The 27,427-nt window shown below is 51.3% G+C and overlaps 1 protein-coding gene across 4 annotated transcripts in view; it reads left to right on the forward strand.

Annotated features, from left to right (window-relative positions):
- TFCP2L1 (transcription factor CP2 like 1) overlaps positions 1-27,427 on the forward strand; it is a 69,680-nt gene that overhangs the window by 20,565 nt on the left and 21,688 nt on the right. For all 4 annotated transcript variants that reach the window (XM_065931361.1, XM_065931362.1, XM_065931363.1 and 1 more), the window contains 5 exons: positions 18,577-18,653; positions 19,192-19,297; positions 19,946-20,052; positions 21,489-21,641; positions 25,542-25,652. In XM_065931361.1, coding sequence (XP_065787433.1) covers positions 18,577-18,653; positions 19,192-19,297; positions 19,946-20,052; positions 21,489-21,641; positions 25,542-25,652 — 554 coding nt within the window. The remainder of the gene's footprint in view (positions 1-18,576; positions 18,654-19,191; positions 19,298-19,945; positions 20,053-21,488; positions 21,642-25,541; positions 25,653-27,427) is intronic.

Raw genomic sequence — 27,427 nt, forward strand, 5'->3', positions numbered from 1 at the left:
TGTTACAGGATATCTGATTCAGAAGCTGCATTTCCCTGCAAGTGACCAGGTAATTGATGAACGTATTAAAGCTTGAGGGCCTTCCCTCGTGGCCCAGTGGTTATGAATCCGCATGTCAATGCAGGGGACATGGGTTCAATCCCTGGCCAGGGAACTAAGATCCCACATGGAGAGGGGCAGCTAAGCCTGTGCACCACAGCAACTGAAGCCCACGTGCCTAGAGCCTGTGCGCCGCAGTAGGAGAAGCTACCCCAGCGAGTAACCTGCTCACCGCAATGAAGAGTAGCCCCAGCTTGCCGCAACTAGAGAAGGCTGGCGCACAGCCACGATGACCCAGCACAGCCATAAATAAATAAGTATTAAAAAAAAAAAAGCTCGAGAGGCTCTGATCTCGCCTGTTCATCCTCATGCTACCCTCTTGTATTGGTGGTGGTACATGAAGACCAACAGAGGCTGTGTGACTTGCCCCCGCTGACAGAGCTGTACTTCAGTTTCGTCTTGCTCTCTTTTTAAGTATTATTAGAATGCAGTTCACATGCCGTGTACATTCATATACGCGTTTAAGTGTCATTGTTTTTTAATTTAGTCAATTAAATAAATTAAACAGTCACTGCAAGAAGCTCTCATCCAGAAGCCGTCAGTGTTCACTGCCTTCCTCCCTGCCCCTCTCCCTCCGCTCCCCGAGCCCTTGGTAACCACCAATCTGCCTTCTATCTGTAAAGTTGTCTATTCTGGAATAAGTGGTATGAAACAAATGGTGGTCTCATGGGACTGACTTCTTTTACTTAGGATAATAACTTCACGGGTTAGCCACGATGTAGCAAGCATCAGAACGTCATTCCCTTCTGTTGCTGAATAACGTCCCACTGTGAGCCTACCTCATTTATTCTTCAGTTGGTGAACACTTGAGTTTTCTCCCACTGTCCGGCTATTATAAACATGCTGCTGTGAATCTTCACGTGCAAGTTGTTGTGTGAAGCTGTGTTTTCATTTCTCACGCGTATACACTTAGGAGTGAAATGTCTGGGTCCTATGGTAACTTTTTTTTAAACAGTTAAAATTTTATTTGACCGCATCGGGTCTTAGTTGCCGCACTCGAGGCTCTTTGTTGCACACGCGGGGACTTCTCTGATTGCAGAGCTCGGGCTCTAGAGTGCGCAGGCTCTGTAGTTGGGGTGCATGGCTTTAGTAGCTCTGAGGCATGAGGGATCTCAGTTCTCCGACAAGGGATGGAACCCAATGTCCCCTCCATCGGAAGGCAGATACTTAACCACTGGACCACCAGGGAAGTTCGTTGCTAACAGTATGTTTAACTTTTGAGGACCTGCCAGGCTATTTTCCAAGGTAGTTTTGCTAGTTTATGTTGAACCAGCAATACAGGAGGATTTCAGGTTCTCCACATCCAGCAGTTCTTATTGTCCATCGTTCTGATGGATTAAAGGTGGGGTGAGGGAAGGCTCTTCTGGTGGCCACCACCAGCTGTTTACCCGCATCCCCTGGAGCAGGTGACCTCAAGGCGGGATTGCCACTGGGTCTCAGGAGCAAACTGAAGCCAGAGGCTCCGACACTGTGAGGGTGCGCTGAGGGTTTGTCGTTTTATGCTGTCTGTGAGCACCAGCTTCCCAGCCTCTATAGCCAGCGGGCAGACAGTGAAGCCAGCAGATGCTCCAGGTCACGCATGCCTAGAGGGACTGCTCCTCTGATTCCCCGATTCCTGGGAGGGTAGGTCCTTGCTCACCTGAGCTTGGCCCGAGTCAGTGCGGCTGCCCCCGCCCTTGGCCTTTCCCAGCTCTGATCAGAGGCTGAGGATGAAGCGCTTCCCTGAGATGCCTGCTCTCCTGGGTGGCCTGGGGGTAAGGAAAAGAGGCGCTTTGGGTTTCCCTAATAAACACTGTTTGCCCCAGTAGTAACTGCCCCAGGGTGTACTTCACGTACCAGAGGCTGAGACAGAAACCGGGGCTGCCAGGGGCCAGACAGTGATGGTCGAAATATGATCAACCAGGAGGGTCTGGCTCCGCCTTTCAAGATGAAAGGCTTGTGAGGAACCCTAGCCCAGGACACAGTTCCTGCTGGGCCGGGCTTGGAAGGGAGGTGGCTGAGTGAGTCACTGTCCCGACCTTATCTTAGAGATCTGGTTTTCTACCCTCTGCTGTCCTTTGTCCTGCTCACTTACTTGTTCGCACCCCTCCCACCTGTGGAGGAGGGTACCTGTTTCTCCGCATCCTTGTCTGGACTCTGTGAGCCTTTGGAATTTTTTCTAATAGGTGCACAGAAAATGTGCTCCTAATTTTATTTTGCTTTTTTTAAAGATTGATTTATGTGTTTATGTTTGGCTGCTCTGGGTCCTTGTTGCCCTGTGTGGGCTTTCTTGGCTGTGGCAGTGGGGGCTGCTCTGATGCAGTGCGTGGGCTTCTCACTGCAGAGGCATCTCTGGTTTCGGAGCGCAGGCTCTGGGGCTCTCCGGCCCAGCAGTTATGGCGGAGGGGCTTGGCTGTCCCACGGCACGCGGGGTCTTCCCGGAGCCGGGATGGGACCCATGTCCCCCGACATTGGTAGCTGGACTCCCAACCACTGGACCAGCACAGAAGCCCTGCTCTGGATTTTATTTCACACTTACTTTCTTCCCATCACCTGTTGTGAGTGAAACTGAGCCATCTTCTCAGATGTTTGCATGCCCTCTGCGTTCCTTTTACTTAAAAAACAAGCTGGCAGTTTATGTTTATTGCCAATTTTTTTCCTGCCCTTTTGTTTAAGGGCTTCCCTTGTGGCTCAACTGTTAAGAGTTCGCCTGTAATGTGGGAGACCTGGGTTCGATAACCTGGGTTGGGAAGATCCCCTGGAGAAGGGAAAGGCTACCCACTCTAGTATTCTGGCCTAGAGAATTCCATGGACTGTATAGTCCATGGGGTCGGAAAGAATCGGACACGACTGAGTGACTTTCACTTCACTTTGTTCATTGGGCTGCAAGAAACCTTGTATTAGGTTGGACCGAATGCAGTTAACATTCTGTAAATCGAAACAGGTTGCGTATCTGCCATTCCATGTTGCTCATTTTCATACATTAAGGATTCGGTTCAGCAGAGTGGCTACCGAGAAGATGAACATGTAGAAAGTAGAGAATTTCCTATGAACCAGCAACAACCACGTGTAAAATGAAACAGGAAAAAGCGATACCATTCCTAGTACCGAGAGCAAGCTGAGCAATTTTAAAAGATGCTAATCACGTGTCTGGGGATCTAGAGGCCCCTGATTTGGAATCAGTCAACAACCTGCATGATTGCCGGTTGCAGTCAGGTCTGTGAGCCCCAGTTCTGGGTGGGGCTGGGGGGAGGAGAGGCTCATTTAGACACAGAATGTCAGAACTAGCACTGCTGCCGGCTCCTGCTCACCTTTTACCCACTTCTTATATTGTGAATGTCTTCTGTAACCATGGTACGGTGATTGAAAGCAGGCAGTTACATGGGCTTGATTCTGCTGTTTCTACCACGTGTTTACGTGAATTTTACTAGTTCTTCCATGACTGCCCTGCTTCTGTCTGGGTTCCAGTCTGGGATCCCACATGGCATATTGGAATGTTTCCTTGGTCTCCTCCGATCTGTGACCACTTCTGGGTTTGTTTTATTTTTTATGTGGACCATTTTAAAAGTCTTTATTGAATTCGTTACAGTATTGCTTCTGCTTTATGTTTTGGTTTTTTGACCATGAGGCATGTGGGCGCATAGCTCCCCAACCAGGGATTGAACCTGCACCCCTTGCATTGAAAGGTGAAGTCTTAACCTCTGGACCACCTGGGTAGTCCCTATCTGATATTTTTAAAGGATGATATTGAGATTATTGCATTTTGGGGTTGAAGCGACATGATGCCCTTGCCACGGCACCATATTGGGGAATCATGACACTGATAATGTCTTACTGTTGATGGTATTAACCTTGATGATTGAGTGTCTCCCAGGCTTCTCCACTGTGAAGTTACAATGTCACTCTTTGTAACTGATAAATATCTTGAAGTGGAAAAGGTATTTCTTTCTACATATAGTAATTGAAACACTATTATAAGAGCTTTCTCTTATCTACTGCTAATTTATTTATTCACTTATTTATTGCATCAGTATCCAGTATTCTGACCTGGAGAATCCTATGGACAGAGGAGCCTGACAGGCTACTACTTGTCCATGGGGTCGCAAGAGTTGGACATGACTTAGCAACTAAAGCACTCACTACCATGGTATCAGTATAGACAAGTGGATATTTATTTTCTTTGTTGAAATTCAATACTATTGTTACCAGTTTTGTTTCGGAAATTGTTCCAGTTGTGACTATTTGGAGTTCCTTCATACTGGCCCCCATGATGCTGTGACACGCCTCCATCCTTTTTTTGAGCATGTCACACTCATCTTGGCACTGCCGGATGCTTAAGACAAGCTGAGCATCTTGTGTTTTCCCTGACCCCTGCCCTGGAAGCAATCCCCTCTCAAAGAGGTCTCTAGGCTGTGTTTTACTCTTGTACTTTTGTATAAACACACACAGACTTACTGTCTTCCAAGGATTTATTGGGGATGCGCTGTATGCCAGACACATAGCCTAGTCCCTGACGTTCATAAGTAGCCGTGAGGAGGTTAAGGTTCAAGGTCACCCAGGTGGTGAGCCGTCAAGATCAGGACTCTGTCTGTGATAGTAGTAAGCCTTGCGCCAGAGCGTGCCTTATGTGTGAGCGCTCTGTCCCACACTTGCCCGAGGCCACACGTGTGCAAGTGAGAAGATCCTTGCTGGAGACTCTGTGGCCCTGAGCCTCCTCCGTGTGCTATTATTTCAGGACTGCTGGCGTCTGGCCCTCCATTCTCTGAGAGCTGACGAGGGCTCCATTATGTTTTATGTGGCATTAATTACCCAGAGCAGTAACTGCTGGAGAGTAAACAACCTGTAAATCTTGCCAGCTCGGGCAATTGCCTCCTGTTCTCGGGAACACGGTGATCCGGGCCGCAGGCCCTGTGCTGGGTTCCGCTGGCTGGGCAGAGCTGCACTGCAGGAGCGCCCAGTGGGTGCAGCCCCGGGACGGGTGGGTGGGCGGGCAGGCAGGGGTGTGTCTGCCCGGAAGAGAGCCAGGTAGCCCGGGGCCCTGTTCCAGCTGGGTTGCCTCGGATTGGGTGACCTTGAATGGCCTTGGGTGGACAGGCTGCTCAGGGCTGGAGTGGCGGGGAGGGCGTGCCATCCCCAGGACAGTGGCCGGGCACAGGTGGGGCTCAGTACGCTTGTTGGTTGGAGGTGCTAGTCACGATGGGCGTTTACGGAGTCCTTACTGCCTGCCAGGCTGCAGGTGCGTGATCTCATTTCACCCCCACAACAGTTTGCAGAGAACATTTTGCAGATGCCGAGTAAGACGCAGAGGGTTTGAGGACCTGCCCAGAACACGGGAGGGTCTGGCCCTACCCCGGGGTGTCTGCCCTGGCCCTGCTCCCCTGGGCCTGCTCGCCCTGGGCCGGGCCACAGGCCGCCGCTGCCGTGCGTGTCACGCTGGGCGCATCGGCGGCGCCCGGGCCTGGTGACCTGACCCACACCGGGGGCACCTCGTGTGCGGCAGGCCCTCCGGGTGGCCGCCCAGAGAGACCCGAGGTCTGACCTCATCTGTGTGTGCCTGCCGCTCTGCTTATTGGACAGAGACTGTTTCTCCCAGAGGCCCACCTGTCTGATTGACTTTTGGGTACCAGCCTGATGCTGGAAGCAAACAATGCTGACCTTTGTAGCCGTGGTCACCTGTCACAGGCTGGGGATAGTGTGAGACAGTGCTCCTTTTCTTGTGCTGTATTTTTTTCAAATTTACATTTAATGATCAATTTTTTAAGAAAAATTAATGCTGCAGATATATATAATGTAAGACGGAAGGGTCTTTCTCTGCATTATTAGTTCCATACCTTTGGCTCACAAGTATGGAGATATACCTATTAAACGTTAAAATATAATTACTGTATACGTATTATTCAGTGACTTGTTTTTTCCCAGTCATATGTATGTGTGTGTGTGGTGGCTTTTTTTTTTTTTTTTCTATCGCGGATTTGGATCTCTTTAATTTTTTAAGTAAGTTTTTTGGTTTCCACTATCTTTTTTTTGAAAGTATAGTCTATGTGTAATATTATATAAGTTACAGGTGTACAGTATAGTGATTCACAGTTTTTAAAGGCTGTATTTCATTTATTGTTAATATAAAAAATTGTGTTGTATAATATATCCTTGTAACTTACTTTATACATATGTAATCTTTTTATTGAAGTATAGTTGATTTACAATATCATGTTAGTTTCAGATGTACAGTAGTGATTCAGTTACACATTTATATACACATCCTTGTATATATACTTCTGCAGCTTCTCTTCCCTTATAGATTATTTCAAAATATTGAGTATAGTTCCTTGTGCTCGACAGTAGGTCCTTTACATATGTAATCTTTTCTTTTAAAAGAATTTTTGGCTCTATCGGGTCTTAGCTGCAGCTCAGAGGCTCTCTCGTTGGGGTGAGCAGGCTTTGTTGCCCCGAGGCTTGTGGGATCTTCCCAGACCAGGGATTGAACCCATGTCCCCTGCATTGGCAGGCGTATTCTTAATCACTGGACCACCAGGGAAGCCTCTGTTCTTTTTTATTTTTGACCATTCAGTCATTTTGTTTTTAGCTGTACCAGTATTGCTGCATCGAATAGCCTCCGAAAAATGTTTTTAATTTCATGTGTACCAGCAGTTCTGTAGACTAGAATTCAGGAGATGTGACTGGGTCCTAGGCTGTGTGTGTTTGTAGCTTTGGATATTGTCCAAAGGCTGGGACATCCCATCTCCCACCCCTGGCATGTGAAAACTCATTTCCTCACATTTTGTCCTTGAGGGGTGTTAGCAATCTGTTAAATGTTGGCCAGTCTGATAAATGAAACTGGCATTGCTTTATTTTCATTCGGTCTGTCTTTGACCACTACACAGGTTGAACATCTTTGCATGTTCTTGGCTTGGCTGACTAGTTCCAGCTCCGTTATTTGCTTTAGGGAATTCAGTGTCAGATTCTGCCACCGTTAGTTAAAAACCTAAAACTCGTCAGGACTGTCCAAGGGGCTAGGGTTGTGTGGGGGGCGTGCACATGTGCACGTCTAGTCCAGGTAAACCGGTAGCTGGTTTCTGAGAGCTCTGGCTCAGCCGATCAGGCGAGAAGCCCGAGGGACAAAGTTGCAAAGCTCTGTAAGAAGTTGGGAAGAAGGAAGAGCTTAGCGGGAGGAGTGAAAATTCTGTGCAAATTCCACTTGCACTGTCCATGGAATGTTTAATTGGAGCCCAGCCATGCCCCTTCATCCTGTGCCGTCTATGGCTGTTTCCTTGTTACAGTGGCTGAGCAGGGGCGATGCGATGGATCTTACGGCCACATGGTTGAAAATTGTCACTGCCCAGCCCTTCCTGGAGAAAGTTTGCTGATGCCTGAGCTGAGACGTTGGCTCTTGGGGGTTATACGAGGGGGAGGGAGGAAGCTCGGTTTGCCGGGCCCCTTGCTTGGGCCGGGCACCACTCAGAGGGCCCTGCCCATGTGTTTTATACAAACTTCCTTGGCAGGGCTTCCTCTTCTTTTCCCCTGTGCTCCTTGCCCTCTTTCCCCATTTCTGCTCCTCCCTGCGTGGGGTGGAGGCAGGAAGGGGAGAGGGATGGAGGTTGGGCGAGAGGGAGGCTTTCACCCCCTTGTCAGTGGCATCAAGGCCTTTTGGACAAAGTCTAGGCCATTCTTCCAGGGGGTGGCCAGGCTCCCTAGGAGCCTCAGTCCAGCTGAGGGCCGCCCCCACACCGCAGAAGGCTGAAACTGGAACCCTAAAGTGGGAGGGGGTCACTGAGGTCCACTGGCCCCTGCTGGTGGGGATGGAGCCTGTGGCCGCCCCTGCTCCGGGCCTGCCAGGCCCTATCACCTTGGTTCCTCTGGACAGGGCGGGGTGCCATCTGCGGAGGCTGAACCCTGGCCCTGGGGCTCTTCCCTGCTTTCCTTTAAAAGGCCTTGAACTGCTCCGTAGTGGAGGGTGGGGCAGGGTCATTGGAGGAAGTTGCCTTGGAGGCTTTGGCAAAGCTGCAAAAAGCCAAGGATGCTGTAACCACCTCATTGCAGGGGAGGTTTTGAGCCAGGGATCTGTGCACCACTCTGCGGGGGGTGTCTTCAATCCTGCATCAACCTGCTGCGCTAACTGCAATATTGTCCACATTTTGGAGGTGTGGAAACTGAGGCTTACACATGGAGCCCAAATGATGAGCCCAGAGGGGAGTATGGGCTCCAAACCTGGGTGCCAGCCAGATCCCCAAGACAACCATAAGGGACTGCAGAAAAACACGGGTAGCTGCATAGCTGTGTAGTGTTGACAATGACTGTTTAATTGCAGTGTATGATTATGATTTTCTGTATGCAGGTGTGGTACACGCTTAAAAACATTAAGTTGAAGTGAGTTGATGAAATAAAACAGATTCACATTTGCAACAGCATAGACTGATCTAGAGATTATCGTTCTAAGTGAAGTAAGACTGAGAAAGACAAATATCATATGTTATCGCTTATGTGTGGAATCTAAAATATGACATGATTTTATTATGAAACACACTCACAGACACAGAAAACAGGTTTGTAGTTGCCCAGAGATAGGGAGGTAGGGGAGGGATGGACTGGGAGTTTGGGATTAGTATATGCAAACTATTGTATATAGAATCAATAAACAAGAAGGTCCTATTGTATAGCCTAGGGAACTATATTCACTATCCTATGATAAACCTTAATGGAAAAGAATATGAAAAAGAATATATGTATATATCACTGAATCACTTTGCTATATCACAGAAATTACCGCAACTTTGTAAATCAGCTATACTTCAATAAAATAAAAGCGATAGGCTCAGACACTGCAGGTGATTTTTAATTTCAGTGGCAAAATCGTGGGATGGAGTGTAACTGAGTAAAGCAATGCGGCCCTTGCCCCCAGCATGTCCCTGGCACAGAAAGGGTGGTGTGGGGGGTGTACAGTGATGGTTCAGCAATGCGGCCCAAGAGAACCACCCTCTATAGCAGCACCAGGGAGTTGGAAACCCAACCATAAAGCGATGCCAGCTGCAAGAGTTCTTCCACTGAATTGTTTTGTGTGAGAGAGAAGTACTTGAACAACATGGGTTTGAACTGCACAGGTCCACTGATACACAATATAGAATTCCTTTCAATAGCAAATGCACAATTTGAAGTTGGTGGAGCCCAGGGATGCAGAGGAACCGCAGATCTGGAGGGCAGTCTCTGAGATTGTTTTCAGCCACGCTGAGCCCCTGACCCCCGCAATGTTCTAGGGGCAACTGTATTTTAACTCAGATCGACTGAATGCTCTAGAGATGAGAAAACAAATACTCATGTGCCCGACGTGGTGTTTTCAGCCAAATTTGCTTCTGACTTTTTACCTCTTTCTAATTCTGTTGCCTTTCCTCCCAAAAGGATAATCACGGTTGTGAAGTTGGTTATCCCTCTGTGCACAGGTCAGAAAGATCCCCTGGAGGAGGGCATGGTTACCCACTCCAGTATTCGTGCCTGGAGAATCCCATGGATCAAGGAGTCTAGAGGGCTACAGTCAATGAGGTCTCAAAGAGTTGGCCACAGCTGAGGGACTGACATTTTCACTTTCACTGTGCACTCTAAAATTTTTACTCTTTGCACACTTCACCATTAAAAATGACCAGTGCCATTTTTTCTGGCTCCAAACTTTACATAAAGTGGTTTTCTAGACGTCCCTGTGCCCTTTGTTGGGTGTTTCTGAGATTTCTCCATGTTGGTCCGTGTGTCTAGAGGACTCATTTTAAGTGCTGTGTGTTATTCCATTTTTAAGTTCCATAGTAGAATTGTCTTTCTCCTGTGGCTGGATATAGGTTGGTGACAATTTCTCACTGCAGCAGGCAGTGCCACAGTGAGCAGTCTTTGTCTAAGTCTGCCAGAGCGCATCAAGGGCTTTCTTAGGACGTTTCTCAAATTGACGTGCTTGGCAGAAGGCTTCTGTGTCTTTAGCCTGACTTTCTTTTTCCCCCCGAACTCTTGTCCCAGTGGTTGTATCTGTATAACACGTCCGTCAGCAGTGCCTGAAAGTCCATTCTCCACATGCTTAACTGAAATTTTTTGCCTCTCTGACAGATGTTAGACGATATCTTATTTTACTTTACATTGCCCTGTTTACTTATACCGTCCGGCGCATCTTTCCGTGTGTTTGTTGGCCTTTTTATGTTTTCATCACATGGGATGACCATATGGCCCAGTTTACCGGGTCCTTTCCCACTGATAGAGACGGTGTAAATACTAACAGCACCTCTGGCATTTTCAAAAGTGTCTCTTTATAAATGTTAACAGAGAGAGCTTTTCCTACATGATGTAAAGGGCATAGTTTTTTCTTTGTGTATTTGTTTCTAGTTTAAAGAAACTCTTTCCTATCCCATGGTCGAAAAGTAGTCTCACATTTGTTAAAAAATGTTTCAGAAAGTTTTGCTCTTTTTTTTTTTTTTATAGTTTCTAATCATTGAGAATTAACTTATTATGTGTGGTGTGAGGTATGGATATATTTTTCCTGTGTGGATAACCTAAACTTATCCCACAGTCTTGAAAAGTCTATCCTCTTCTTCTTTTTTTAAATATTTATTTATTTGGCTGCCTTGGGTCTCAGTTGTGTCATATGGAGTCTTTTGCTTGCAGCTCATGGGCTCTGGAGCTTGTGAGCTCAACAGTTGTGGCTCGTGGGCTTACTTGCTCTGTGGCATGTGGGATCTTAGTTCCCTGACCAAGGGTCAAACCTACATCCCCTGCATCGAGAGGCAGTTTCTTAACCACTGGACCACCAGGGAAATCCCCAAGTCTGTCTTTTTAAAATCACTGTTATAGATCAAATTTCCATGAATCTGAAAGTCTGTTTCTGGGCTCTTCTTGGTTTTTATTTTCCCATTGTTCTATTTGTCCTCCTTCCAAAAATGTCCTGGTTTTAGCTCCTGTAACGTTATAATATGTGCAGAGTATTTTGTTGTATTATGATTGAAATCTTTATTTTATTGGAGTATCGTTGATTTACAGTTTTGCGTCAGTTTCTGCTGTACAGTCTAGTGACCCAGTTATGTTCACACATCCTGTTTCATGGTCTTTTCTCTTATGGTCTATCACAGGATATTGAGTGTGGTTCCCGGTGCTCTGCAGAGTATTTTAATTGGGATAGTAATATGTGTTTCAGGGAGACTAGAGTAGTCTAGACTATTCTAATAGACTCGAATAGCACACCCAGTTTATCATGAGGAAGTGATATACCACAGAATGGTCACATAGCCACCAGACTTCTAAGACCCATCTGGGTTCAGAGAACTGAGGTCATGGGCCTTAGGAATTTGAGCCTTGAAAGAAAGGGGAGGGCTTTGGTAGATGGAACAGGGTCATGAAATGAAATGAATATCCAGAAGTTCAGGAGTTTCCTGAGTATCAGAACCAGAAGGGGGCATTGGAAGCCACTAGACACTGTGCAGAGTACTTTGGCTAAGTGAGCAGTCTTCAGAGTCTAGCAGACCTGGGTTTGATCTTCAACAAGATACTTAATCTCTGACTTTATTTCCTCATCTATACAGTGGGAGCCATACTGGGTTTTCCTCATAAGATGGTTGAGAGGGCTAAATGAAATAATGCTCAGAAGGGCTTAGCAATGTCCCAGCTCATCGCTGGGTGACAATGAAGTGATGGTGGTTTATTTATTATTCTATCCCCTTGATTCTAGGGCTTCCCAGGTGGTGCTAGTGGTAAAGAACCCACCTGCCAATGCAGGAGATGCAAGAGACGCAGGTTCGATCCCTGGGTCAGGAAGATCCCCTGAAGGAGGATGTGGCAACCCACTCCAGTATTCTTGCCTGGGAAATCCCATGAACACAGGAGCCAGGCAGGCTACAGTCTATGAGGTCCCAAAGAGTCGGACACAAATGAGCACACACACATATCACACCCATCCCTTGATTCTAAGACCAACTTTTTTTTTTCCCCACATTTCACAGTTCTGAAATTAGAACAGGCTTTACTATCATACCGTGTAGCAAACAGAGGATTTTACAGACAAGGAAATGTTTTATCTAGGGTCATGGAAAAAGTCGAGTTGTCCTCCTAGGAATTACCTTTATTTCTAGTCCTAAAGGGGAGAAGGAAGGAGAACAAAGTACCATCTTGCCTGGGGACGGGGTTGTTGAGGTGCCTCATTTGCCAGCAGATGCTGTGGGTGGACTTTAACCAGCACACAGAATGAAACCAGATGCCTTCAGGAAGGTGAAGGTGAGAGAGAGTCCTCTGTCCTGCAGACCACACCCACCAAGTTGGATGGGCTCAAGTTTCTGCCCCTGGCTCCATCCGCCTGACTAGCCGTGTGAGTTTGTTCAAGTCAGGTAACCTCTCGGAGCCTCTGCTTCCTTCTGTCAGGCCGGACTCATAATCTAAACTGCGCTGTTGATTCTGGTGAGTGAATCTCTGGGCAGACTTTGACGCTGAGTCAGCACCCAGTAAATGGAAGCTGTTAGGCGTTTCCTAAAAGGCACGTTTCTCCCCACCCACCTCCTGGCCACTGTTTTGCTTGGGGGTGACTTTCTTGATCATTCTTCCCCTCAACTGTAGGAGTCTTGCCTGCTCTTTAAAGTCCATGGCAAATATTGTCTCCTCGTCCAAACCCTTCCTCCCCACCTCCCCATTCTGGGTGAGGATCACCCCCTTTGGATCTCCGTTGTTTCTTAGAGGCATTCTTCTTTCTAGTTATTTTTCCTTCTTTTTAATTTTTAATTGAATTTTTATTATATAGTGGAGTAAAATGGCAACCCACTCTAGTATTCTTGCCTGGGAAATCCTATGGACAGAGAAGCCTGGCAGGCTACAGTCCATGGGGTCCCAGGAGTCAGACACAACTGAGCGACTAAACCACCACTACCACCATAGTTGATTTACAATGTCGTTTTAGCTTTGGGTATGTAGCAGAGTGATTCATTTATATATACATGTATCTATTCTTTTTTTCAGATTCTTTCCCCATAAGGTTATTATAGAATATTGAGTAGAGTTCCTTGTACAGTAGTAGGTCCTAGTTGTGTATTTTATACATAATAGAGTGTATATGTTAATCCCAAACTCCTAATTTATCCCTTTCCAGTTTTCCCCTTTGGTGACCATAAGTTTCATCTTCTAAATCTGTGAGTCTGTTTTTGTTTTGTAAATAAGTTCATTTGTGCTGTATTTTAGATTCTACATATAAGTCATATGGTATTTGTGTTTCTCTGTTTGATCTATTTCATGTAGTATGACAATCTCTAAGGTTTGCCTTATGCCGGTGCTGTTTGATGTATCCCAGAGGATTGCCATCCCTTTGAGGGCTGGAGTGTGTCTTGCAAACCCTATAGTTCTAGCACAGAGGAGCCTTGCAGAGACCCCTGAGTCGCTCCTCTGCATTAAACAGTACACTGTTGAGCAGAACACACGCAGCCCTGGGCCTTGAGAGAGCCCACTTTCTGTGGCTCCCACCCATGCCTAGAAATGAGGTCAGCCAAGCAGAGAGATGCCCTTTTCCCCCAGGTCACTTCAGCCCTGGGTCAGTTCTGCCACCCTGCCCTTGCTCATCAGCCCCAGTGTTGGCGTTGTGCTGGGTGGGAGGGGGCTGGGGAGGTGTATCGGCGTTGAGGCAGCCCGGATGGAGAGGGAGCCAGGTGTCTGAAGCCTGAGCAGGGGGCGTGTAGAGCGCCTGGGGGACTCCGTGGGGAAGTATAGGGGGCAGGTCTCTGCTGCTGGCAGAGGTGGCTGGGACCCCAGATCTGAAGTCCCATTTAGTAGCTCTGATCCCCGAACGGCTGCCTGTGATGCTCAGGCCTGGGAATTACTCTGTATGGCACGGGAGGTACTCCTGCCAGGCCTGAGCTGAGCTTGCCCTGCAGAGCCTGGGGTCAGTGTTAATGGAACCCGAGGGCGCCTGTAAACCCACAGCAATGACCATTTGGGCCTTGGGCTTCATGCCAGAGCCGGCTGCATTCTTCTTGGGGAAGGTGGAGGACACTGGAAAAACCAGTTAGGGTGTGGGAGGCTCCATCTCGTATAGCTGTCCGGGGAGTGTTGGCTCAGGAGCCCGGAAATGTTATGTGAAAAATCTGGCTTTTTCAGAAAGGTACTGGTGTCGGTTCAGATCAGCAAGACCCTTTGGAACCAGCACAAGGGCAGGGCAGGAGTTTGGGGTCTGTGCCTTTTCCTTCTGACGGGATGTGTCCAACAGGGCGACCTGAGCGGCTTTCATGGTCCTGGCCTGAATGGAGAAGGAGCCAGGGATGGTGGAAGCCAGCTGGACAAGTCCTGCCTTCCTGAAGGAAGAAGGGAGCTTCGCTGAGTGGGCATCTTTGAGTCCAGCCAGCATTGTGTCCATGACCATACCACTGACTCCCTCTGCTCCTCTCCCAGGATTCACATGGCATTGGCATGTGGTTGTTAATGCTCAGCAAATACTTGGAATGAATGACTGATTCCAGAGTGTCTGTCCATTATGTTATTCATTGAGGGGAGGGCTATAGTAGTTTCATGCCGTTGCTTTAACAAGAGAACTACAAACATGTTGGCTTAAAACAAAGCAGAAGTTTATTCTATCCCGGATCTGGAGGCCAGAAGTCGGGAATCTGCCACAGCCATGGGGGCTTTAGGAGAGAATTTGTTCTTTGCGTTTTTTGGCTTCGGGTGGCTCCAGGCACTCCTTGGCTTGTGGCCTCATCAGTCCTGCTCCATGGTTCTCTGCTCCCATGGTTCTCTGCTCCCATGGTTCCCTGCTCCCATGGTTCTCTGCTCCCGTGGTTCTCTGCTCCCGTGGTTCTCTGCTCCCGTGGTTCCCTGCTCCCGTGGTTCCCTGCTCCATGGTTCCCTGCTCCTGTGGTTCCCTGCTCCCGTGGTTCCCTGCTCCCGTGGTTCCCTGCTCCCGTGGTTCCCTGCTCCCGTGGTTCCCTGCTCCCGTGGTTCCCTGCTCCCATGGTTCTCTGCTCCATGGTTCCCTGCTCCCATCATGGTTCTCTGCTCCATGGTTCTCTGCTCCCGTGGTTCCCAGCTCCCGTGGTTCCCTGCTCCCGTGGTTCCCAGCTCCCGTGGTTACCTGCTCCCGTGGTTCCCTGCTCCCGTGGTTCCCAGCTCCCGTGGTTCCCTGCTCCCGTGGTTCTCTGCTCCCGTGGTTCCCTGCTCCCGTGGTTCCCTGCTCCCATGGTTCCCTGCTCCCATGGTTCTCTGCTCCCATGGTTCCCTGCTCCATGGTTCCCTGCTCCCGTGGTTCCCTGCTCCCGTGGTTCCCTGCTCCCGTGGTTCCCTGCTCCATGGTGCCCTGCTCCCGTGGTTCTCTGCTCCATGGTTCCCTGCTCCCATCATGGTTCTCTGCTCCATGGTTCTCTGCTCCCGTGGTTCCCTGCTCCCGTGGTTCCCAGCTCCCGTGGTTCCCTGCTCCCGTGGTTCCCAGCTCCCGTGGTTCTCTGCTCCCGTGGTTCCCAGCTCCCATGGTTCTCTGCTCCCGTGGTGCCCTGCTCCATGGTTCTCTGCTCCCGTGGTTCTCTGCTCCCATGGTTCCCTGCTCCTGTGGTTCCCTGCTCCATGGTTCCCTGCTCCCGTGGTTCTCTGCTCCCGTGGTTCCCTGCTCCCGTGGTTCCCTGCTCCATGGTTCCCTGCTCTCGTGGTTCCCTGCTCCCGTGGTTCCCTGCTCCCGTGGTTCTCTGCTCCATGGTTCCCCCATGGTTCCCTGCTCCCGTGGTTCCCTGCTCCATGGTTCCCTGCTCTCGTGGTTCCCTGCTCCCGTGGTTCCCTGCTCCCGTGGTTCTCTGCTCCATGGTTCCCCCATGGTTCCCTGCTCCATGGTTCCCTGCTCCCGTGGTTCCCTGCTCCATGGTTCCCTGCTCCCGTGGTTCCCTGCTCCATGGTTCCTTGCTCCCGTGGTTCTCTGCTCCCATGGTTCCCTGTTTCCGTGGTTCCCTGCTCCCATGGTTCTCTGCTCCCGTGGTTCCCTGCTCCCATGGTTCCCTGCTCCCGTGGTTTCCTGGTCCCGTGGTTCCCTGCTCCCGTGGTTCCCTGCTCCATGGTTCCTTGCTCCCGTGGTTCTCTGCTCCCATGGTTCCCTGTTTCCGTGGTTCCCTGCTCCCATGGTTCTCTGCTCCCGTGGTTCCCTGCTCCCGTGGTTCCCTGCTCCCGTGGTTCCCTGCTCCATGGTTCCCTGCTCCCTGGTTCTCTGCTCCCATGGTTCCCTGCTCCCATGGTTCTCTGCTCCCATGGTTCCCTGCTCCCATGGTTCCCTGCTCCCATGGTTCCCTGTTTCCGTGGTTCCCTGCTCCCGTGGTTCTCTGCTCCCATGGTTCTCTGCTCCCATGGTTCCCTGCTCCCATGGTTCTCTGTTCCCATGGTTCCCTGCTCCATGGTTCCCTGCTCCCGTGGTTCTCTGCTCCCGTGGTTCCCTGCTCCTTGGTTCTCTGCTCCCGTGGTTCCCTGTTCCTTCCCTTCTCTGTGTCCTCTTACAAGGGCACTTGTCACTGGATGGAGGGACCTCCAGGACAAACCAGGATCATCTCTCCTCACCTCAACATCCTTAACTTAATTGCATCTGCAAAAGCTTTTTCCAAAGCAAAGATAATATTTGCAGGTTCTAGAGATTAGGGTATGGACATATCTTTTGGGGGCTACAATTCAACCCACTCCAGGGAATCTTAATATTTGTCTAATCATTGCTTTATAGATATATATATAACAAACCCTGTTAACCACTGGGTTTGTGCTGCTCCTAGATGCATTTATATCTATATCTGTGTCTTTCTCTATATTAGGTTTCTTTTTCTTTCATTGATTTAGGTTCCGTCCTTCCCCATTGAGTGTCTGATAAACAATCGTTCATGTTAACACAAAACTCTAGGAAATTAACTTTTTTTTTCTTTTTTTAAAATTAATTTATTTTTTTTATTAGTTGGAGGCTAATTACTTCACAACATTTCAGTGTGTTTTGTCAGACATTGATATGAATCAGCCATAGAGTTACACGTATTCCCCATCCCGATCCCCCCTCCCACCTCCCTCTCCACCCGATTCCTCTGGGTCTTCCCAGTGCACCAGGCCCGAGCACCTGTCTCATGCATCCCACCTGGGCTGGTGGTCTGTTTCACCATAGATAATATACATGCTATTTTTTCGAAACATCCCACCCTCACCTTCTCCCACAGAGTTCAAAAGTCTGTTCTGTACTTCTGTGTCTCTTTTTCTGTTTTGCATATAGGGTTATCGTTACCATCTTTCTAAATTCCATATATATGTGTTAGTATGCTGTAATGTTCTTTATCTTTTTGGCTTACTTCACTCTGTATAATGGGCTCCAGTTTCATCCATCTCATTAGAACTGATTCAAATGAATTCTTTTTAACTGCTGAGTAATATTCCATGGTGTATATATACCACAGCTTCCTTATCCATTCATCTGCTGAGGAAATTAACTTTTTAATCTAGTGGTAACTTGGATTAAATCTCCAAAACCCAGGGAAACCTGAGTGAGGTCTGGGATTTAGTTAATTGCACTGTGCCATGGTCAGTTTTGATAATGTACCATAGTGAACTCAGATGCCACCCCTGGGGGAAGCTAAGGGATGATACTCAGGACTTTTGTGTACTATTTTTGTAACTTCTTGTGAGCCTATAATTATTTAAAAATAAAAATTTGAACAGAGTTTGATTGGATTTACCAAGACCAATGATGAGATCATCTGTTCTCTCTTATTTGCAACATATCCATTGTTAAGCTGCAATGTGCGGCAAGGTGTTTTAGAGCTGCCGCTGAACTTGATTTGGAAAACGTTGACATTGTTTGATAGGTGGTCTTTCTGTCTAGGAATGTCTTGTCTTGTATTTTTTCAAGGTATGCTTTATCTTCCAGTAAAATGTGTGTAGTTTTCTTCAGGTAACTCATAGATACTTTAAAGTTTGGGGTTTTAAGTTTGTTCTTATGAATGTATCTTTTCCCCATCTGTATTCTTTAACTGGCTCTTGCTGATTACATGTCCCCGAACAGAATCCCCACACCTTTCAAATACGTGAAATTCTTTTAGCTTGAGAAAATGCTCTTCATTCTGCAGTTAGGGACAATGTTTAACAGGTTTTTATTCGTTCCTTTAAACCTGCTCTCAGGAAGGGTCCGTCTGTTCAGTTATTAAATGTAGATTTAAGTGTTCGTGTTCTCCATCCGAGTGTATGGGAGATGTTCTTTATGAAGAGATACAAAGTTGTGCTCTGTAAATGTGATGCTAACTGTATTGCTTTGGATTCTGTCTTTGAGCTGTAGAGGTGCTGTCTCTCCAGGGGTCATGTGCATCACCTGGGGGGCCCTAGGTCCCTTGCCAGGTCAGGTGGACAAATGGGGTGTCCTGTCCATAGTGTGATCTGAACTTTTCTTGTCCCTGGCATTTCGTCTCTGCTTTGATCGCAGAGACGTGCGGCCTGGGTGGGCATTGAGAAGGCCTCTAGCTTGGCGAAGCCCCAAATTTGAAAACAGAAGTGGAAAATGTACCATTAACCTCCCTCCAGGTCAGTCTTATGAAATCCGGCTGCTGGAGAACAGGAAACTGGGAGACTTTCAGGATCTGAACACAAAGTATGTGAAGGTAAGGCTCCAGTCTGCACCTTGTCTGGCACCTGGGGGAGCGTGGCTGGGGGCCTGACACCTGGGCTTGCACTGGGGGTCAGGAGTGCCTGGGGGGCTTGGGAGGAGCTCCAGCGACAGAGGTGGGCTCCAGGTCCCTGGAGCGTGTGGTCTGAGGGGCCTTGGTCAGGCCGGCAGTGCTGGGAGCTGATGGCCGGGTCGTACAGACTGCAGCCTGGCTCTGCCTCTTCCCAGTGTTTTCTGGGCCTCAGGTTGCTCACCTGCACAGAAGGTTTGTAAATGACCCACGTGTGCGAAGCACGCAGCAGCCCCTTGAGAGCGGGGCCTCCCTTGCTGTTTGTGCTGCTGTTCGTATTGTTGGGGTTCCGAGGAGAGAGTGGTGACATGAGGAGCTCGGGAGAAAGGCCTCAGGCCTCGGGCCTCAGGCCTCGGAGGAAGAGAGGTCTGTCTGATGCGGGGAGGGTCAGGGTGGGTTCCCGCGGGCCCCTCTGGGCCCCGCACTCACTGTTCTCCCCCCGCCACCCCACCCCGGCCCCCAGAGCATCATCCGCGTACTGTTTCACGACCGGCGCCTGCAGTACACGGAGCACCAGCAGCTGGAGGGCTGGCGGTGGAGCCGGCCCGGGGACCGGATCCTGGACATCGGTGGGTCTCTGGGCTGAGTGGTGGTTCTTCCCCGGCCCCATCCGGACCCAGCTGTGTGCAGGGCCTCTTGCCACACTTCTGCCCTGTGTGGAACCCCATTGGAGCTGATGGGGGTGACCACAGCATCAGCCCTGCCCTCCGGGAGCACCCCTTTTGGGGTGTACATGGGGGGGGTGGCATTTAGGAATAAGGACCTATCATCAGGAAGTGAGAAGCAGGGAAGCCTTCACAGAAGGATCCCGACTTGATGGAGGGCAGGGTGGGCATCAGAGAGGGGGCAACAGAAATGCGCTGAGGGCTCAGGCAGTGGTCCACAGGCTTCTTATTCACAAAACTTGGGGCCAGGCGGGTTTTGGAATTCAGAAGTTGGAATAACAGTATGCTGTGTCGACCCACAGTCAGGTCACACTGCCAGCAGGCCATGTTCTTGTAGCCATATAGAGTGACACCAGGCAATGGAGCGAAGGCTCGGAATAGCTTCATGGAGATTCAAGTCAGGATTCTGCCAAATGAGCTTTGCAGAACCTAGCTTTCAGAACCCTTGGCGTTTCAAATTGTGTAAGGAGTTTGGACCTGTAATAGGAGTCCTTCCTGAAATATTGGGAGTGGCTGACGACTGCACTTTTGTGTGTGTGTGTGTGTGCACAGATATTCCACTGTCTGTTGGTATCTTGGACCCCAGGGCCAGCCCGACCCAGCTGAATGCAGTCGAGTTTTTGTGGGATCCTTCAAAGAGAGCGTCTGCATTCATTCAGGTGAGCAGGAAAGAGGTTGTCCTCTGTGGGGAAGTCAGAACTTTGGGGGTCCATCGTGTTGTTTCCCAAAACCATCCATGTGTGGGGCCTGGATGGGCTTTTGCCCTTGGCTGCAGGCAAGGAGGCTGAGAGGGAGCGTGAGTGGGCTCAGAGCCATGAGACTGGTTGGCCTCTGGGGCCAGGAAGAAGATTTGGGATGCTTAGACTTCTGTGTGGGTGTTTCTTATCAATATGTAAGCTTTTTACACAGTAACTGAGTCCTAGCATAAATAATTTGAAGAACAATTCTTTTTTCATAACTGTTTCTATTATTAAATGTTTAATTCTGAAGCTCCTGGCATGAAAGTGAAAGTCTTAGTTGCCCAGTCGTGTCCGCCTCTTTGCAGCCCCATGTACTCTACATCCCGCCAGGCTCCTCCGTCCATAGGATTCTCCAGGCAAGAATGCTGGAGTGGGTTGGCCATTTCCTTCTCCAGGGGATCTTTCCAACTCAGGGATCGAACCCGGGTCTCCTGCATGGCAGGCAGATTCTTTACCATCTGAGCCAAGAGGGAAGCCCATCAGAGCTTCTGCTATGGACCTGACCTTGTGTTAAGCGCTCCAGCGGATCCAGCTGGCCGAGGGCATGGCCAGGGCCCTGTGCTTCTGGGCTTCCCCTGGCTCTCTCACTCTCCGGGGGCCCCTTTTTGAGCTTCTTGGTTTTCCTCCCTGTCTTATAAATTAGAGAATGAAAGCAGAGCCATGACCACAAGGCCTGGTTCATAGTATTCACTCAGTGAGAGTGAGCGACCCTTTGTGCCTTGTGTAATTACAATACTCGAATTGCATTTCAAAAGAATTAGCATAATGTTATTGTTTATTGTTATAACAACATGTATTTGTATTGGGTTAGCCAGAAAGTTTGTTCTGATTTTTAGTACCACCTTACGGAAAAAACTGCAACTAACTTTTTCGCCAACCCAATATTAGGACAATGTGATTACATTATTATAGCAACCGGTACACGTCACATGCTTTCTGTGTAGCAGGCACGTACCAGAAATGAAGAACTGGTTCTAGCTTCTGGCCTGGCCTGAGTAACCTGGGGACTACGGGACTAGGCTCCTAGGGACTGCGCTGTGGCCCCTGCTCCGCGGCCTCTGGGACTCGTCCGGGCAGAGGTCCCGGGGCAGGAGTGAGGGGAGGTGCTGGGGTCAGTGTGCCTGGAGTAATGGCACGGACTTAGCTGGTCAGGCAGGGCCTCCAAGGTCAAAGGATGGAAGTGAGAGGCTGCGGGGCGTGGCCAGTGGCCTGACGGAGTGGCCGGCGCTGGGGGACGGCGGGGAGGTGGAGGCGGTCTGACTGTGGGCTGGGCGCATCTACTGGGAAGGAGCGCCTGGGGGCTCAGGCCCCCCCCCCCCGCCCCCTCGGCTCACTGCCTGCCGCATCCCCCGCAGGTGCACTGCATCAGCACCGAGTTCACCCCGAGGAAGCACGGGGGTGAGAAGGGGGTGCCCTTCCGGGTGCAGATCGACACCTTCAAGCAGAGCGAAAATGGGGAGTACACGGAGCACTTGCACTCAGCCAGCTGCCAGATCAAGGTGTTCAAGGTAGGACGGCCGCCGGCGCCCCGCCACCGCCACCCCAGCCCAGGCCTGGAGGCCGGGACCCCAGAGCTCAGCGGCGAGCGCAGCGGCCAGGAGCTGGGGGCTCCTGGCCCAGCTCTTTCACCCTCGCAGGCGGTCGGGCTCAGCTCTGCTTGGCCAGAGTGGCGGGACGGGCACAGTTGTAGATGGCAGTTTTCCTCCCAAGTGCGTTGACCACAGATTCTCCTTAAAAACCCAAGTCAGGAGATCCCCTTTGAAGGCCCTGACCATGGATGTTATTTTTTAAAATGTTTTTGTAGCGGTATAGTTAATTTACAAAGTTGTGTTAGTTTCAGATGTACAGCGCAGTGATTTGGTTATATGTTATCAGTTCTTTTCCATTATAGCTTATTACAGAATATTGCATAGGGTGCCCTGGGCTGTACAGTGGTCCTGGCTGGTTATCTGTTTCATACATGTTACTGTGTATCTGTTAATCCCAGGGGATGCTGTTATTTGGGGCCCCGAGGCCCTTGTCCCTCTGCAGTGGCCTCCTGGTACCGCCTCCCTTTGCCTTTCTTGCCTCACCCCCTGCAGCTGGCTGTCATTCTTTCTCATCCCATCTGTTTGGACAGATTATTTCCTAAAAATGCCTGCCAGTGGCGCAGTCCAGGGTGGCCCTGGGGGTGGGGGGGTGACAGCAGAGTCCATGTCACTCTCCGGTGGGTGCACCGGCTCTGAGCAGGACCACTGGTCCCACTGCCAGCAGATCGGACCTGCCTGCCGGCCTGGGGAATCCCAGCAGGTGCCTGGGGACCGGCCCTGGTGCCTTCCCCTCTCTTCCTGGTCTTTCATGGTCAGGGACCTGGGGACTTATTGATAGAGTTTCATCTGCTGGAGCTGGAGATGCCAGAGGGAGGGGCTGTAGAAACAAGGGCCTGTCCCAGAAGAAGCTGGGTCAGTGTTGATGTTCCTGAGCTAGGGATGGATGTGGAAATGAGCGCCCACAGGTAGAACTATCAGCCTGGTGGCAGAGGGCTCATGGGCCTGTTTCCCAACGGGATGGGGAGGCTCTGCAGCTGCCCGTGTCTGCACCTAGGTGACCACACGGTCGGGCAGCCAGCTTCATCCCCACTGATCGTGTCTGGCCACCTGGGGGCTGTGAGCAGAGGGTTCTGACGCCCTGGCCAGGCTCCGTGTGCTGGTGAAGGTGAGCTTGTCTCTGCTGCCAGAGCGGTGGCACCTCCAGAAACCTCCTTCAGTGTGGTGACGCCTTGAATCTGGCCTCCGAAGGAAGTTGCATTTCTGCCCCATATTTATATGTCCCTCCTGATGTTTAAAAAAAAAAAAAATTACCAAAGTGGAGTGGCTTAGTTAGTACTACATTCTCTTTTAATGCTGAAGTCTGAAACAGGTTTCACTGGGCTGGGGTCAGGCGTCAGGAAGGTTAAATTCCTTTCTGGAGGCCCTAGGGGAGAATCTCTTTCCTTGCCTTCTCCAGCTTCTAGAGGCATCTGCATTCCTTGGCCCGTGGCCCCTCCTCCGTCCTCAAAGCTAGCATCACCCCAGTCGCTCCATGCTCCCCGCAACACGCACTTTAAGCCCCACGATGACCCTGGGCCCCTGGGATGATCCAGGCCCCCCTTCCGCTCTAGTTTCTCCCTGTTGGCAGTCTGATTCCATCTGCAACCTTGCTCTCTTGTGCCCTAAGGTCATGTCCTCCCAGGCTCTGGGAATTAGGATGGGGCCATCTTCGGAGAGCATTAGTCTGCAGATCCTGTTCACCAGTGCCTCTGGTCTTGGGTCCCTGATCCTGGACAGCTGGGTGACCCTGGACAGCTCTGAGGCTGCACAGTGGGTGGTCTCTGCCTGCCCCGCAGTCCCGCCTTCTCTTGGTTGTGTGCAGACCACATCCCACCAGCCCTCTTCTGCCCTCAGGCGGGGTGCGTCCAGTGTAACGCCCTGGGGTTCGGCTCTGGTCCAGGCGGTAGGAGGGAGGGGCAGTGTGCGCCAGGGATGCCCAGTCCTCCCCATGGCCCCTGCCAGCTCCCCTGGGATCCGGCTCTGGGCCAGGCGGTAGGAGGGAGGGGCAGTGTGTGCCAGGGATGCCCAGTTCGCCCCATGGCCCCTGCCGGCTCCCCCTCTTATACCTCAAGGCGGACACTCAGAAATGAGGGCTCTACCTGGCTTCTCAACACCACACCAGGCCTTATTGAGGGAATTGAGCTGGACGCTGCTTTGGCATCTCCTGCAAGAGGGAAGGCGCGTCTGTCACCCAAAATGAAAGTGAAAACAACAGTGTGAGTGGCTCCGTCGTTTGTCTCCGACCCTTTGCGACCCCGTGGACCGTAGCCCACCAGGCTCCTCTGTCCATGGAATTCTCCAAGCAAGAGTGCTGGAGTGGGTAGCCATTCCTTTCTCCAGGGAATCTTCCTGGCCCAGGGATGCTACCTGGGTCTCCTGCATTTCAGGCAGATTCTTTACCATCTGAGCCACCAGGGAAGGCCCTGTCACCTGGAATGAGCTCCTCGGAATGCTCCTTGGGTGCCGCCCACCCGCACGAGCAGCTGAGATAGGTGTGCAGCAGGGCCAGGCAGAGCCCTGCCTCACTGCCCACAACTCTCCCATCTCGGGTCACCCTGGTCACCAGGAGGCCCCTGGATTCTTGGGTTGCTGCCCTGGGCCTCTGTGGGGATGTCTTGGGACTCTCCCATGCCGACTCCTTGCAGGGGTCTCCCTGGGGCTGAGTGGTGTCCCCCACAGGCAGGCTCAGCCACGCTCTGCTGGTGATGCTTCTGGGCCGGGAGGAAGGGCCTCCTTTCTGGGACAGGATGGAGGGGGGGCAGAGAAACCAGACGATGGGGGTCCCGCTGCACGCCTGGCTCTCTTGCTGAATACCAGATCTGTCACTCATGTCCCTGTAGGACCCCCAGCAAACCTCCCTCCCTCCAGCCTGGGTGTCCCCCCAAAGGCTATTTCCTAACGCCCCCTGAGTTGGGAGTCAGCAGCTGCAGCCTGAGGAGAGTGCCCGCCAGGATGACCCCAAAGGCACCATGGAGTGGAAGGGAGGATTTTCTTCCCTGACTGCCCGCCTCGTGTGGTCTGCCCCGTGCAGAATAAAACACTCAGTTCAGGGCCCTTCGGAGTCTCGGTATCTGACCCCACCCACCGGACTGTGAGCTCCGGAGGGGATGGTGTCAGTGGTCCAAACGGTCCCCATCAGCTGGGCCTGCTAGAGGCTGTGCCCAGCTGGGCTTCTGACCTGGAGTCTTGCCTCGATCAGCACGTGGTTCCTCTCCATTCTCGATGGATCACTGGACCCTCAGTCTCCTTAATCTGTAAATGAGGCCGATAGTAGTACCTGTGAGGCCTGGACACCTGTGAATTCCTCAGATGCGCTGGGCGCCCAAGACAGGCCATGTCAGGACGGATGTTACCCTGCAGGCAGACTGTAAGCTGGGAGTGTGCCCGGACTCCTAAGTGTTAGGGGAAGGAGGCCTTAGAGGTGGACCGCAGGTGTAGATGCAGCCCTGGCTAGAAGCTCCTAGTCTCCTAGGGGCAGCTCCTAGCTGCTGTCTGCTTCCTGTCTCTCTCCATGGGGAACCCAAGGAAGGCTCCTGAGGGGTCCTTGCCGTTAGCAAGTGGCCACTGGTAAAGCTCTGCCCCAAGCGTGCCTGCTGGAGCAGCTGAGCAGACCCCGTAAGAGTCTCTGAAGGACCAGTAGTGGGCTGTGAGCGCTCTTGGGGTGGGCAAGGGTTCCAGGCAGGAGGACCACATGTCGGATGCCTGGGAGGTGAGAGATGGGCTTGCCTGCCCGCGAGGCCCTGCTTGGGGTGAGGGGCCGCCCCTCGGCTCTGGACGTCCCGCAGACAGCTGCCTCTGCCGGCTTTGAGCTCACTGGGCCCCTGTGCTTTAAACTTGCAGCCAAAGGGAGCCGACCGGAAGCAGAAGACGGACCGGGAGAAGATGGAGAAAAGAACCGCCCAAGAGAAGGAGAAGTACCAGCCGTCCTATGAGACCACCATCCTCTCAGAGGTGAGCTGGGGGGCCTCCTTCTGGGGGGGGCAAGGGGACTGTCGGCTTAGATCCTGGGACAAGTGCCTGTTTGGGGTGGATGCTGCTTCTGAGAGCGCCGTTCAGCCCCAGTGTATTCCCGTGTCTGGAACTGCTGTCATCTGAAGCCTGGTGCCCAGGGACATGTTTTACAAACAAATACCTTCTAGCTCTCAGCTGCCGTTGGCACATTTCAAAATTAGTTTTTGTTTTTTTTTTTAAATAATATATTCATGTGGTCCACATTCAAAAGTTATAAGAATCTCCATCAGAAAATATCCCTCCCACCACTCTCCAGCCTCGGTTTCTCTCCCCAGGGCGGTAGGTGACCCTGGGTCCTTCTCTATCGGGCCCCAGGCTCTCTGCGAAAGAAACCAATTCAAACAAGTTTGCCCCACGGGTGCTTTTTTCCCCCGACAGTCCACGAACACACTCACTGACACACACACACAGTCACCATTCTAAGGTTGACTGTCTTTATTTCCTGGCGTTTCTTACCTGATCATAAAGAGCTTTCCAGTTCTTCATCCAGCTCCGTGGCCTTCCTCGTGTGGATGGCCTGCTGGCAGGCACGGGCCTGCTCTCGGGCTCCTGCTGTTTCCCACGGGGTGCCGTGAGCGCCTTGTTCACGTGAAGTTCTCCACCAGGAAAGAATGCCTGCACCTTCTGCCCTCAGAGGGGGTTGCTGGGTCCCAGGGGGTAACACTCACTCTGGCTGTTGGGGTGGATATTGGGGTGCATTTCCTCATCACCCAGATGCTGACACCAGCCTGCTCTGTCCTTCCACCCAGGGTCCGTCTGGGATGCTCCCTCTCGCAGGCTCCTTTTCCTCCTGTCATGGGCCCTTCCTGCTGCTGCTGCCGCGTTCACTGGGCTCTGTTTTTTATTTTAACAACTCTTCCCCGCTGTGTCCTGTGATCAGGCCAGCTAACGGGTGTTGTGTTTACTTGCTGAATATTCTGACTTCCTCGGGAGGCCCTCCGTGGATGCCTGAGGTCCAGTGCTGACCGTGGTGGGGTTAAGTCTGTGTTCAGGGTGAGGTCCAGACACAGGGTGGCTCAGAGACCAGTGAGTAGGTCCTGTCTGAGGAGCTGTGCGTGTGTGTGAGGGTGTGTGCGTGGGTGTGAGAGAGACGCAAGCCATCTGCAGGGGAGTATTTGCACGAGGAGAGCAGGGACACTAATGTGCAGACAGATGTGTGCCAGCCTTTCGTTGGACTGAGGCTGATGGTGCCCGAGAGCCCTGGCCCAGAAGGAGTCCTACCCCCTGGAAGCTGGTCAGAGCCAGCAGTGCCTGGCGAGGGGCAGCGTGTGGACTCTTAGCTCTTCCCAGGCTTGCTACATGCTGGGTCGTGCCCTGGGGACCCTCCCTGCTCCCCAGTCCTGTCTGCGGCCACCTCTCCTTCCAGCCTGGGCCTCGGCCTCTGTGCCTGCCTCTCCCCGGCTTCCCTGCTGGAGGATGGTCCCCTGGGTGCTCCAGGGAATGTCCCAGCCCCTCTCCCTGGCCAGGTGTTGAGATCGCCGCCCAATCTGTAACTTTGGGAGCTATCGACTCCCCTCTTGTCAGCTCATCAGTTTTCCTACTCCCGAGGGCTCCAGGGTTTGGCACCAGCACATTCCAGCCCTCACTCAGAGCAGAGTTAAATATTGACCCTCCCTGTGGTCAGGTGGGTGATCGTAAGTCTCAGGAATGCTTCCGTCTGACCATGTCCGGAGCAGGGTCATCGCAGAAAAAGGAAGTGGTGAATGCTTGGTCCC

This window comes from Muntiacus reevesi, chromosome 3 (genome assembly GCF_963930625.1).
Source record: "Muntiacus reevesi chromosome 3, mMunRee1.1, whole genome shotgun sequence".
NCBI classification, from domain to species: domain Eukaryota; kingdom Metazoa; phylum Chordata; class Mammalia; order Artiodactyla; family Cervidae; genus Muntiacus; species Muntiacus reevesi.